The sequence below is a fragment of the Artemia sp. Qi Xiang Cuo genome, chromosome 7, assembly GCF_049724085.1.
Source record: "Artemia sp. Qi Xiang Cuo chromosome 7, ASM4972408v1, whole genome shotgun sequence".
NCBI classification, from domain to species: Eukaryota; Metazoa; Arthropoda; class Branchiopoda; order Anostraca; family Artemiidae; genus Artemia; species Artemia sp. Qi Xiang Cuo.
The window spans coordinates 42,390,825-42,405,704 of NC_142800.1; the positions used below are offsets into that span (position 1 = coordinate 42,390,825).

Below are 14,880 nucleotides of genomic sequence, written 5' to 3' on the forward strand. Positions count from 1 at the left end.
GCTAAAACTCTAAATTCTTAAATATAACTAGACTAAACTTCAACTCTAACTAAAATTCTAAGCTAAGAATCTAAGCTAAAAACTCTAAACTCTTAACTAAAACTAAACTAAACTAGAACTCTAACAAATACTCTAAGCTAAGACTCCATGCTAAAAAACTCTAAACTCTTAATTAAAACTAAACTAAAATTCAACCTTAACAAAAACTCTAAGCTAAGACTCTAAGATAAAACCCTAAACTATTAACTATTACTAAACTAAACTTGAACCTAAACAAGAACTCTAAGCTAAGACTCTAAGCTAAAACTCTAAACTATTAACTATTACTAAACTAAACTTCAACCTTATCAAAAACTCTAATATAAGACTCTAATCTAAAAAAATAAATTATTAAATATTAATAAAATAAAATATAAATAATAAAAAAAATATGATCAGACTATAATATAAAAAATATAAAATATTAACTAAAACAAAAATAAACTAGAACTCTAACAAAAACTCTAAGCTAAGACTCTAAGCTAAAACTCTAAACTATTAACTAAAACTAAACTAAACTTCAACTCTAACAAAAACTCTAAGCTAAGACTCTAAGGTAAAACTCTAAACTCTTAACTATATCTAAACTAAACTATAACTCTAACAAAAACTTTAAGCTAAGACTCTATGCTAAAACTCTAAACTATTAACTATTACTAAACTAAACTTCAACACTAACAAAAACTCTAAGCTGAGACTCTAACCTAAAACTCTAAACTATTAACAAAAAATAAACTAAAATAAAACTTCAACAAAAACTATAAGCTAAGACTCTAAGTTAAAAACTCTAAACTCTTAACTTAAACTAAAATAAACTAGAACTCTAATAAAAACTCTAAGCTAAGACTCTAAGCTAAAACTCTAGACTCATAACTAAAACTAAACTAAACTAGAACTATAAGATAAGACTCTAAGGTAAAACACTAAACACCTAACAAAAACTAAACTAGACCTCTAACAAAAAAAACTCTAAGCTGCGACTCTGAGCTAAAAACTCTAAACTCTTAACTAAAAATAAACTAAACTAAAACTCTAAGCTAAGTCCCTAAGGTAAAACTCCCAACTCTTATCTATATGTAAACTAAACTAGAACTCAAAATTAAAATAAACTAGAACTCTAACAAAAACTCTAAGCTAAGACTCTAAGCTAAAATTCTAAACTCTTAACTAAAACTAAACTAAACTAGAACTCTAACTAAAACTCTAAGCTAAGACTCTAAGCTAAAAAACTCTAAACTCTAAACTAAAAGTAAACTAAACTAGAACTCTAACTGAAACTCAAAGGTAAAACATCAAATTCTTAACTAAAATTAAACTAAACTTCAACTTTAACAAAAACTCTAAGCTAAGACTCTAAGCTAAAACTCTAAACTATTAACTAAAACTAAACTAAACTAGAACTTCAACAAAATCTCTAAGCTAAAAACTCTAAACTCTTAACTAAAACTTAACCAAACTATAACTTTAAGTAAAACTCTAAGCTATGACTCTAAGCTGAAAAACTAAACTCTTAACTAAAACTAAACTAAACTAGAACTCTAACTAAAACTCTAAGCTAAGAATCTATGGTAAACTCTAAACTCTTAAATAAAACTAAAATAAACTAGGACTTTAACTAAAACTCAAAGTTGAAAAATCAAACTCTTAACTAAAATTAAACTAAACTAGAACTCTAACAAAAAAACTCTAAACTCTTAACTAAAACTAAACTAAACTTCAACTCTAACAAAAACTCTAAGCTAAGCTAAAACTCTAAACTAAACTAAACTATACTAGAACTTCAACATAAACTCTAAGCTAAGACTCTAAGCTAAAAACACTAAACTCTTAACTAAAACTAAAATAAACTAGAACTCCAACAAAAACTCTAAGCTGAGACTCTAAGCTAAAACTCTAAACTCTTAAGTAAAAATAAACTAAACTAAAACTCTAAGCTATGACTCTAAGTTAAAACACAAAACTCTTAAATAAAACTAAACTAAACTACAACTCTATCTGAAACTCAAAGGTAAAACATCAAACTCTTAAATAAAATTAAACTAAACTAGAACTCTAACAAAAAACTCTAATCTAAGACTCTAAGCTAAAACTCGAAACTCTTAACTAAAACTTAGCCAAACTATAACTTTAAGTAAAACTCTAAACTATGACTCTAAGCTAAAACTCTAAACTCTTAACTAAAACCAAACTAAACTAGAGCTCTAACTAAAACTCTAAGCTAAGACTCTATGGTAAACTATAAAATATTAACTAAAAATAAAATAAACTAGAACTCTAACTTAAAATCAATGTTAAAAAATCAAACTATTAACTAAAATTAAACTAAACTAGAACTCTAACAAAAAAAAACTCTAAACTCTTAACTAAAACTAAACTAAACTTCAACTCTAACAAAAACTCTAAGCTACGCTAAAAATCTAAACTAAAACTAAAGTATACTAGAACTTCAACATAAACTCTATGCTAAGACTCTAAACTAAAAACACTAAACTCTTAATTAAAACTAAAATAAACTAGAACTCTAACAAAAACTCTAAGCTGAGAATCTAAGATAAAAATCTAAACTCTTAAGTAAAACTAAACTAAACTAGAACTCTAAGCTAAGACTCTAAGGTTAAACACAAAACTCATAACTAAAACTAAACTAAACTATAACTCTAACTGAAACTCAAAGGTAAAACATCAAACTCTTAACTAAAATTAAACTAAACTAGAACTCTATAAAAAAAAACTCTAAGCTAAGACTCTAAGCTAAAACTCGAAACTCTTAACTAAAACTTAGCCAAACTAAAACTTTAAGTAAAACTCTAGGCTGTGACTCTAAGATAAAACTATGTTCTTAACTGTAACTAAACTAAACTTCAACTCTAACTAAAACTCTAAGCTAAGATTCTAAGGTAAAACTCTAAACTCTTAACTAAAACTAAACTAAACTAGAACTCTAACAAAAACTCTAAGCTAAGATTCTAAGCTAAAACTCGAAGCTCTTAACTAAAACTTAACCAAACTACAACTTTAAGTAAAATTATAAGCTATGACTCTAAGCTAAAACTCTAAATTCTGAACTGTAACTAAACTAAACTAGAGCTCTTAATAAAACTCTAAGCTACTACTCTAAGCTAAAAACTCTAAACTCTTAACTTAAACTAAACTAAACTAGAACTATAAAAAAAACTCTAAGCTAAGACTCTAATCAAAAAAAAACTTCTAAACTCTTAACTAAAACAAAACTATACTAAAACTCTAAGCTAAGTCTCTAAGGTAAAATTTCAAACTCTTATCTATAACTAAGTTGTGGGTGAAAAGGATGGGTACTTCTATTTGTAAAATGGGTTTAGGACGGTCACTAAGAAAAGAACTTGTTCTGAAATGGCTTTTGAAAAGTATTGCTTGGTGTTGGGCATTCAAAAAGCTGTAAAGTAAAGTTGTGGGTGAAAAGGATGGGAACTTTAACTTGTAAAATGGGTTTAGGATGGACATTATGAAAAGAACTTGTTCTGAAATGTCCTTTGAAAAGTACTGCTTGGTGTTGGAGCATTCAAAAAGCTGTAGAGAAAAGTTGTGGGTGTATAGAATGGGTACTTCAACTTTTAAAATGGGTTTAGGAGGGACTTTAAGAAAACAACTGGTTCTGAATTGCCTTTCAAAAGTATTGCTTGGTGTTGGAGTATTCAAAAAGCACTATAGTAAAGCTGTGAGTGAAAGGATGGGTACTTCAACTTATAAAAGGGGTTTAGGAGGGACTTAAAGAAAATAATTTGTTCTTAAAATATAAAATAACGCCTTAAAAAATTAGTGAAACTTGGGGGATCAGGGGCCTTTGGGACACGGGGGGGTCCTTCGGGAGCCCGGGGGGACCTTTGAGGACCGGGGGTTTCCTTTGGGGGTTGGGTATGGGGATCGGAACCCTTTGGGGTTGGGGTAGGGGGATTAGAGCCCTTGGGGGCTGGGGTAGAGGACCTCACGACACTGTTAAAATACAACTTGTGTATTATAACGACCACAGAGTTTCACCCTCAAATCTTTTTCTAAAACCTCTTCTAAAATCATCTTTTAAAATGTCTCTAACTGTTTCGCCGAAATAATTCCCTAAAATGTCTAAAACGGTTTCGCCCAAACAATCCCTAAACGTAATTTCAGCGAGTTCCTTTTGTTTTTGGCAAATATGCCCATATTTGGTGCCCCGTCACGACCTCCTGAGGCATCTCTACTCCAAGGGCTTGCAGGTGTAAGTTTCAAAACGATAGAACAAAACTACGTTGGTTGCGCTATTTCTGGAGTTCCCGCGTCCTAACTTTTTTCTTCTTTCTTAATTTTTAATGTGAATTGGGGTGCTCTTGGTTCGGTGTAAGTTTCAAACCCTTTGGGAAATAAAGTTTTTGGCTCTTTTTTGGACTCTTTTGGGAGGGGGGCAGAATTATTTTTTTAATTTTTGAAGTAATAGTTGGACTTTTGTATTTCTTTCAGGTTTAATAAAGTGTGCAGAATGGCTGGATTACTAGAAGTTAACTTATGCAACGACAGCGGAATTTCTTTTGAACAACTGAAAGATTCTTCAACGGTCGCAAAATTTTCAAAAAACTCACCCATGAAAATGGAGATCCGAGCAAATAGCTTATCTTGTTTGCAAAATAACTCACAGAGCTTGAACAAAGTTGTTGCTTCATCTAACCCTAACCTTGTGCATTGTAACTATTTGGCTAGCCGCAATGAAAATTGTCTCACCAATGCTCCAGTTGATTCAAGGTAAAACTGCTACTTTTAGGCTTCAAGTTACTGTGAATAGGAAAGACTGTTATTTTAATTGTTTGTTGTCAATAATTTTGACATAAATATTAGTACCACTATTCATATTGATCTTATTATCGTAACTATCTTATCATGGTTGCAGAAGCACTCGAAATGAAGAACAAATAAAACATAATATGAACTCTGGAAATCTGGTTATTTCTCTCTATACAATGGTGAATTTTAAGCTATTATACACATTCTAAAGCGAGTCTGTGGTTCTAATACTATCAAGATTCATTCACTTCTAACTTGTCTGCAAAATAATCATTAAATGTCCTTTTCCGATCAAAAGGACAGTCAAACATTAGACTGAGCTCATTACGCAGAAGTAATGCCAAATTAAACGAAAAAACTAAAAAATAAAGTGATAATCCCAAAATGCTTTATTTTTATACTGTTAAAAGTGTCCTTAAATGATTACTTTTATTGTACAAATACTTCTATACTTTTTTGTCTTTTCAGTAAAGTGTTAATATTCTATAATCCTACAAACATAGGGAATATTACCAGTTGATTTATTTGCACTAGCTTTATCGATATCTGTTAGATAGGCTGTGAAGTAATTTTTGTTCGTTTTAAGTTTCAAATTCGCTCTTTACTTCGCTCAGAAAGACTTCGTTTTTTAAAAATTAATCTAAAGAAAAGGCAACAGTGAGTGAGTTCCCCAGCAAATGTCAATTTGTCTAAGAATAGGTATAGATATTCCTTTGATTGACTGTATTTTAAACAGCAAGCTATGCAAAAAAATGGTTCGATCCAAATTTCTAGGTCTATAATGAAAAAAAAAGGTTAAGATGGCTAGGGCCACGTTTAACGAATGGAAGATGAAAAATTACCAATAGTTGTGCTTGCTGGCCATCCATTAGGGCCCAATAAAAAGCAGGTCGTCCCCGAATGTGATGGGAAGGGCTGTAAGCAATGATTTAAACGAATGAGGAGCTACAAAGGAGGGGTTAAAGAATGAAGCTTTGAATAGACTGGTGTGGAGGAGGAGCGTCCGCAGTGGTATTGGCCTCAGGCCGCTTGGTGCCACTGTAGTTTCAGCATTAGTAGTATACCAGCTGTTTTGACTTGTGCAATAGTTTAAAACTTTGAGCCTTTTTTCTCAATACGATCATGTATGGTAATTTTACTGGATAAGGACAGTCAAACTTTGAACTCTGAAAGTCTCTAATGCAAAAAGCGTTGTTTTGAGTCATTATTGTAATTAATTTGGTGTAGGGCCAAACGGAAAGCAGGTCGTCCTCGAATGGACTGGGAGGCTGTCACAGGGAAAGATTTAAGGGAAATGGGAGCTTCTTTGGAGGGTGTAAAGAGGTAGGCTTTGGATAAATTTGGGTGGAGGAGGAGCGTGCGTAGCTGTGTTGGCCTCAGGTAGCTTGGTATTGCAGTGAGTTGTTAGTTGTAGTAGCAGTAGAAATTACAAGCTGTAGAAATTGCAAAGCTGCATGGTAAGTAAAAAGCTGATTAATTGCCCATTATAAAACATAAATACCATCCTTTGAGCCTGTAAGATTGTACTTGTATGTGAAAGTAAAGAAACCATTTTAATATAACCCAACGTTTCAATTATTTATTTGCAGCTTAATTTTTCTAGGTAAAAAAAAAATCCTCTTCAAGTGATTTGCTTCTAGAAAAAAGTACTTACCAAAATTATTCCATGGAAATACACAACCACTAGACATACGGATAGGCAGAGACAAGTTTTGGTTCCGCTGAAATACTAATACACTTCAACAATTGATGTCATGCAATTGAACAAGCAAACCTTCCTAAGTAAATTCCCCAAATCCTTTTATCCACCCACCAATTCCATCTAATGGGACTTTCAGTCCTGATCGGAAACGTGACCTTCTTTATATTATAAAATTTCGGGTTTTCTATATCAGATTTCCCTTCGGATAAAAATTCGGCTGTGTCAGGGTCCTAATTTAAATCAATACTATTATTACTACTGCTAACAACTCACCACAACACCAAACCGTCTGATGCCAACATAGCTACGCAGGCTCCTCCTCCAGCACAACCTATTAAAAACTTCCCTCCTTATACTCTATTAAGAAGCCCCCATTTTTCTTTAATCTTTGCTAACCACACCCTCGAACCCCAACTGAGGACGACCTGCTTTTCGTTCAGCCCTCGAAGGTTGATCGAAAAGGACAATCTTTGGCAATCTTCATCGGCAGAACTTGCCCTAGCCACCTCAACATTTCTCTCATTATAGCCCTAGAAAGCTGGATTGAACCATAGTTTTCGTACGACTTACTTTTCGAAATAGGCTACGGTCAGTCAGTCGGGTACCCAAATCAATTTGTAGGCAATTTCACTGGAAAAAAGAAAAAAGTAAACAGCGGACAAACCTGTTTTCTATCTATTTGGTACATGTCTAACTTCCCTCCGGAATATCATGAGGTGGTGGAGTAGAACCTCCCCACCCCTCGAATATCAAGAGTTTTACAAACATTTCCTGCATTCTTATATCTTTTCCTAGGGTGCTCCAGATATTATATTCACAGTTGGACACTATGTCTATTTGATAAAATTTAAAAGAAACTTTTTTTAATAGGCCTACAAACGTTAGGAGTGGCGTTAAAACTTAAAATGAACAGAAATTACCATAAATAAAAACCGTATCTAGGGGGAGGGGGGTTAAGGGGTTTGAACCCCCCACCCCGAAATGTTTGTCCGACTCGTAAAAATGTAACAAAAATGAATATAAAAAAATTATTCGTTTTTTGAAATTTTTTTTTGTTGTAAAATACCCCCGAAAAAAAAATCCTTGTGTAAAACCCCCAGAAAAAAAAATCCTGGCCAGGGCCCTGCGTAAATACGAAGGATCTCGCGTAAAGTCATAATAGCATTGTACTGTGCTGAAACTTCTTAGAATACATTATGAAGCCATTTCTAATTGTAATTTTTCTAGTTAGATATTCAAAACTTTTGACTTCAAATCAGCTGTTGAGAATATAATCGAATTAAGATTTGTTTATTTTATGGACATTACTACCATTAACGGTTTGACTGCAGTGCTCCAATTTTGTTTTTCTTTTTGATCACAGAATGCGCGGCGATGTCTTGAGTCATTCTGGCGTAATTAATTAATTAGTTTTGTTTTTAGTAATGGACTGAAAAAGGTGAACAACACGGCATTAAACCTACAAAGAACGGTACTGCTGAACACATTGCCAAAACGATCTGCGGTGGACATTGCTTTTTCGGATGTTTCTTATTCTGTGTCAGAAGGCCTGCGAAAAGGTAAATATACAATACTACAAATTGTGTAGACATACGATAAATAAAAGTTCAAATAGGGATAAAATCCTTTTAATAGACAGTGTTTTTTATAACAGTGATAGAAATTCCCTAAAATACCAGATATTTCGGTCACATATACAGTGACCGTCATCAGTGGTAAAACTAAAATAAAACAATTTAAACCAAAAGTTTATATACTAAATCAAATAACACTACATATTGTTTGAATCTCTAATTCTTTTCAAAGCAAAGGCGGAAGCTATTCTCTTTGACCTTCTTGGATTTGGTTCATTAGCGTTCAATGATATAACATTTGGACAAAGGTCAACTACATTGGGTGAATTGAACTTTACTCTGTCAGATTTTAATAAATTATCATAGATAGAGTCCAGCCCATATCTATGAGTCCAGATAGAGTCCAGGACTCTATCTATGATAATTTATTAAAATCTGACAGAGTAAAGTTCAATTCACCCAATGTAGTTGACCTTTGTCCAAATGTTATATCATTGAACGCTAATGAACCGAATCCAAGAAGGTCAAAGAAATTAGCTTCCGCCTTTGCTTTGAAAAGAATTAGAGATTCAAACAATATGTAGTGTTATTTGATTTAGTATATAAACTTTTGTTTTAAATTGTTTTATTTTAGTTTTACCACTGATGACGGTCACTGTATATGTGACCGAAATATCTGGTATTTTTGTGAATTTCTATCACTGTTATAAAAAACACTGTCTATTAAAAGGATTTTATCCCTATTTGAACTTTTATTTATCGTCATGGAAAGGCAGTGTGGTCTCCGAAATTATCTGTGTAGACATACTTATTTCATTGCGCAACAGAAATGACTTACGGCTATTTTTAGTGTTTCTTTGTGCTCCTTGTTTTTACAATGCGTTACTCATAACCATTCTTGATTGAACAAATGACTGTATTCAACAAGGGATCAAGGGTTAATGTCACGCACTCAGAGAAGACCTTTGACGTGACCTTTCAATAATCTCACAAGTTCTTTAATAATTCTGCTATTTTCATGACTGTTGGACCCATATCCTTAAATAAGCCCCCACGAAAAGGTACTGCGGTTGACGTATGTGCATGATTATATGAAAGGTTACAATTTTTGTTGCTTTTTAGCCACCATGTGACAAGAAAAATATTCAAAACATTAGCTTGCACTTGTCTGTTAAAACCGCTATTACCATAGCGAAAAAGATAAAGAAAAAAGTAAAAATTCGATCAACACGGTGCCAAAAAATAGATTCTTGTGTTGCGTATAATTTAGAAAGAAAAACACCTTGAATTAGGAAAGGTGGATCGTCGTTGGGGTGGAATGTACGGACGCATAGCTTCTACAATTGGGAAGGGGTATATGGGAGAAATATGATTTTAATTATCTCGAAGAGTTGGTGGTTGTAGAGTAATAAGATTGCAATAATCTGAGTGGCAATGCAAACCAAGCTAGCACCACCCTTGAAAATCACAAGTAGAAACTTCTTTCGCACGTCTAAATAATAAATTCGTATTATTTTGCATCAGTGTTTTACAGTGCACTTGTTATTTCTAAGATACAGTGACGTAAATGATAATCCCCATACCTATAATTCCCAAATAGTATGGTACCTTGGTAAAAGAAGAAAAAAACGTCTAGAAACCTCTAAGAAGTATTGGCTGCTGAAACATTTCCATCGAGCAAGATGACGGTCACATTTTCAAAATGGCCAATGTAAACCTTGAAGTTCATGTTGCTTGACGTATAATGGTCATATGACGGTCTGATCATATACTTTTTCGGAGGCTGATAAAAAAGATCATTAAATATTGCTGGAAGTCTCTAGGGCATAATGTTCAATTTGTCATCCAAAATTACTGCTTTTGGGTTCTGTGTACCTTCGGTAGTTCAATATTTAGACTTGCGTGTCCAAAACTATGTTTCCTGCACTAATAAATCAAAGATTATATAGGTGTGTACATGGGCGCACCTGGCCCTGCTCCATCCTGGAAATGTCCTGAGTTACACTGGTATTTCTCATTTTGTGCCTGTTTTTTGCTGTTTAGATTGCTTTGCCCTTTCCTTCAAGTATATGTCTGAATTCATACCTATCCACAAGTCAGCCCCTCCCAGCCCTCATGCCCTGCTTTTGGATGGGTGTGCATTTACATTTTTTTTGGAAAGGGGTAAAGTCATTAAAATAGTAAAACACCATGCGAAATATAAGAAATCCTTGAAATATCCTGGGATTAGGGGAGCAACAGCCAAACGTGTTGGCTCCCTCATAAAAAAATGTACAAATGGAACCTCAAATGACCATAATAAACCAATTAGGGAAAATTAAAATTTTGTAGACACCATTGAGGAATTGTGGCCATCATTTTTTTTCAATAGAGAGATTTTACTGGCCACCACTTCCTAGATATTTATGACTGAAATTGCGAACGGGCGTTTAAAATGCTTCGAAATTGTAGTGATCTCCCAACAGAGTGCAGTTTTCCTGCAAGAAATTGCATTGAAAGTTGTTCAAAATTTTGAATTAAGAAGAAAGGCTAAAAAATTATATAGCTTGACAATAAAAAAAAAATTCTTTTTAAAACTCCTTTAGTATAAAATTAGCTTTATTCTACGACACAAAGAGTATAAGAAGAAAACTGATAAAAGCAGAAATTCAGGCTGATTTCCAGAAAAAAAGATAACAGCAACAAAATAAATATTATTTACGTCGCCTTGCAGAATCCTGAAGCTGCTCACACCTCTATCCCTATTAGACAAATAATAAAATGCTGTAGCGCCGCAAAATTTGTCACACTAGTTTTCCTTTAATCCTGAATTTCGAGAATTATTATTGAATCCTGATCCACAAAAGCATAATGAGGACATAAATCTTACTTCTCATGAAGTTTTGTTCAACTTTTTCTCAAATGACAACTGTGATACCTTTCTCGCTTCCTATATAATTTTAACACGATCTGACAACCCTTTTGGTGACGAGAACTTAGGGACCCTCCCCCTTAGAGATTGAGATACGGATCTCCAAAAGTGTAAACGGGACATTCACTCTTGCTTTCCACCAAGTTTAGTTTTGATGGGACAACCTTATCTGTTAGAAGACCTGATGACAAGAATTCACTGCCCCCCCCCCTCTTTTTTTCTGCCCCTGTCAGTTGCTGGGACTGGTTCCTATTCCCAAAAGCCGGAACTAAAACATTTGATATTTCTTCCCATCAAGTTTGGTAAAAATTACAGAGTTCTTTGTGGTAGATATCCTTATAGTAAGGTTTCACGGACTCTGCTTCGCAAGTCTCAAGGGAAATTACGCCCAGGCAGTCTAAAGACACAACTAAGATAGGCTTCTTGTCAAGTTAGTTGAAGTCTGATAAACCTTTCTGTTAGATGTGCATATGCCAATTTCCTACAAAACCCTCTCGCTCTCCCCCCTCGACCTGTGCGCCAGATCGAACTAGACCTGTTTTAGTCTACCGCGTAGTCCGAGCCTTACGTGCATATGAAATTTTAGAAAATTGATCAGAATCGAGGTTTCCTTGTGAAGCAAATATCGGAATTTAGAATTTCTAGATTCACCTTTTTAGCAGTATTCCTTGGAAATATGGAAGATAGGCTATATAGAATTTTGTCGTACCATTTATGATGGCCAAAAGGTCATCGGTGGGCAATCAGCGCCCCATCCTGTACCCTTTCTATTCCCACATACTGTCATATCTCCAATGGTACTGGATCTAAATTTTGAAAATTTGAGATATTCATCTCACTCAAAATGTTTGCCTCCAAGGGGACCTAAGCCACGTAGCCCCAAAAGTAATGGGGCTGCATTGTGCAGTTGGCCCATTCTTCACAGATATATTAAGTGGAAAAATGGTAATTCTGAATACCGTTAAACTGGGAATCATGCAAAAAAAATAACATACGGACTAATGGATGTTCGAGTCGGGCCCATACCCCTGTATGCCCCCCCCCTTCTCCACTGCATTTCTTATCTGAAAGGTAGGGTGTTGCACCTTTTTAAGACATGACTGAGGCAAGGATTCTGAATCACAGTAAAAACATGAATTAAGCTCAAGAAGCAGACTGATCAGTACAAAACCGAGCCAAATGCTGACTCTGTGAAAAAAAGAGCTACCCCTAAACGAGATTTAGGGGGAAAAAACGTCCCTGTATAAAATACTTTAAATTTAATTTTTTCCCTATATAAAAGCGTTTTAACCGGTGCTACCCCATGCATTTTAGGTATTTCATAACACTTGAAATAAACAGCATGATTCTTTAACCCGTAAACTAGAATTCTTTGATTTTCTGGATCGTATACTAGCTAACAGATGCGGTTTTAGTCCTCATAATCAGAGGGGAGGGGGAGCAAGGTATACCATAAGAGCTTAAAAATATAAAATAAACGGAATTTAATGTCAGAAAAACAGGGGGGGGGAGATGCCCCCTATCCAGGATTATAACCGCCACTGCTAGCTAAGTTTAAAAAAGAATGCCATTGATGATGTCAAATTTTGAACTCAATGAAACCAAGTAACGTACATAATTTTTTCAGGCTTCAAGACAATATTGAAAAATGTCAGTGGAAAATTTAGCTCTGGAGAACTTTCTGCAATCATGGGCCCTTCTGGAGCAGGGAAAAGTACGCTCATGAACATTCTTGCTGGATTTCTGTAAGTAATCTAGGTGATGAATAATCAGTAAAATAAGGAACAAAAACAAAAATGTGTGTAGCTAAAACAATTGGAAGACAAGGTACGAACAAAACAGGAGAAAGTATATATTTGCTTCCAGAAAACATTGAAAAGATGTAATTATCAAATTTGAATCTGGTTCAAATTTAACGAAAGTCAATATCAGCGGTAAAAATAGAAAATTTAAAGCGAAAGTAACAAGAAAGCGCACTAAAAGCAAAAGAAAAATGTAGAACCAAAGGTGCAAACTATAAAAACAAACTCATACGAAACAAAATGCACCGAAACGATTTAGCTTTCAAACTCAAATCATGTTAAAAGTAAACAAAATTAAGACACTGTGAGACAATCCACGAAAAGTGTTCTTCAATCTAAGTCTAAATTTAAAAACAAGATTTGCTACAAAAAAATCAACAGTCATTCAAAATCTGAATGATAGCTTCGGGTGTCTGCAGGAAACAAGTCTGGAACACCTAAAATTAATTTTCAGGTTATAATTTTGAAACTTCTCAAGGGGGACGTGGTTAGACAGAAGCTGTACTTCGAAATGAAAAAACAAATAACGAAGAAAAATGAGGATAATTACAGCTAGTGAAAAAAGAAAGAACGAATAGTATGCAAATATTTTGGTCGTGACCTCCGCTCCAACGGTCTCAGTCCAAGTCTAAGCGGAGGTCTTGACCACAATATTTATATGCTATTCTTTTTTTTAAACGAACCAAAATTGTTACCGTTGTTATTCGTTAATTTGTTTTTCATTTTGCCATGCTAGTAGTAAGAGAGGTGCTGATTTCACACCTACGCCTGAGGCATGAATATACAGTGTAGTCTAACCGGTACATTGGCTTGCCACGGGTCAAGCACCTATTACTACGAACGATACTTGTCCTACCAGACGGGTTTTCTAATGTGGCACTAATTTTTTTGAGGTCAGTCGGTTAGAGAGAGCGGCGGTCACACTAACTTGATTGGTAGTTGGATTCGGATATAAGGAGTAATTTTCATTGTAGTTCTTATTAGTAGGAGAATTGAATTCAGAGAGAGAATAGTTTATTTGAGAGGATATTAGTGGAGAAAAAATGAGTGGTGCATTTACACTATTGGAGATTAATGATGGAACCGACAGCAGCAGCAGCAACGATAAACGAGCACCCAATGTAGCTGTGGAAATAACCGCTGGTTGTAGACTATGTCTTGAATGGGAAATTATGTATGCGAGATAAGTGATATCATTAAGCAAGTTTAAGCAGGAGGAGCAACTATGTTTTGCTGGGAAAGTGAATATTTTCCATATAAATAAACTTCGGTCAGCATTAGATGTCCTATCGAAATATATTGATGAGAAAAAAATGCATCAGTGAATATTATTATTGTAATTATTCTCAATAAAATTTTTTATAGGTCAATGGTATTTTTTTTTCTTTATAATTTATAATGGCGTATATTTTCTAGAGTACAAAAAGAAAGACGAGTTAGTACAGAGATGGCTGTGTGAGAGTTGGAACTCTAAAAAATAAATAGGGTCATGACGGTGTATAGAATGAGGGCTCCAGTACTCAGGGACCATTGTTTTATTATAGATAATGATTTTCTAAAGTTGTCCATTAAAAGGAAGATATTTTCTCGGGGACTGCTTGTTGATATATTGAAAACTGATTCTTCATCATTAGACTATTGTATGAAGCTTCTACATCTTGGTCCAAATGCATTTACACAATTTATTGATATATTGATCACGACACGGCAAAATGATATTGTGGATATGCTTTTAAACATTAGTTTTGAAATTTAGGACATGGGTTGGCAGACAGGTTTTCTATTATGACACCCATTTTTTGGAGATTAAACTCATGGATACATGTTTATTTATTTTTTTTTTAAACTGGTATTTTTTCAATCAAGCCTATAGCACTTTGCAGAAGCCCGTGAATGTAGGACTGAAAGTCCGTTCTTAGTATATCTGAATCCAATTAATAATCAAGTTAGTGTGACCGCCATTTTTTGATTTGGTTAGGTGGGTATAATCTGGTTTGTTTCGTTATTGCGAGAAGAGCTACTCAATTTACATCTTAGTGTTAACTGGGCGATGACTTAGTCTAATTG

At 34.1% G+C, this 14,880-nt stretch overlaps 1 protein-coding gene across 1 annotated transcript in view; it reads left to right on the top strand.

The window, feature by feature from the left end:
* Positions 1-14,272, top strand: part of LOC148950289 (uncharacterized) — a 41,704-nt gene extending 27,432 nt beyond the window's left edge. Inside the window, exons 2-5 of the mRNA XM_089091826.1 lie at positions 4,507-4,785; positions 7,949-8,085; positions 12,639-12,756; positions 14,230-14,272. Coding sequence (XP_088947952.1) covers positions 4,526-4,785; positions 7,949-8,085; positions 12,639-12,756; positions 14,230-14,272 — 558 coding nt within the window. The 5' untranslated portion in view covers positions 4,507-4,525. The remainder of the gene's footprint in view (positions 1-4,506; positions 4,786-7,948; positions 8,086-12,638; positions 12,757-14,229) is intronic.
* The last annotated feature ends 608 nt before the right edge of the window (positions 14,273-14,880 follow it).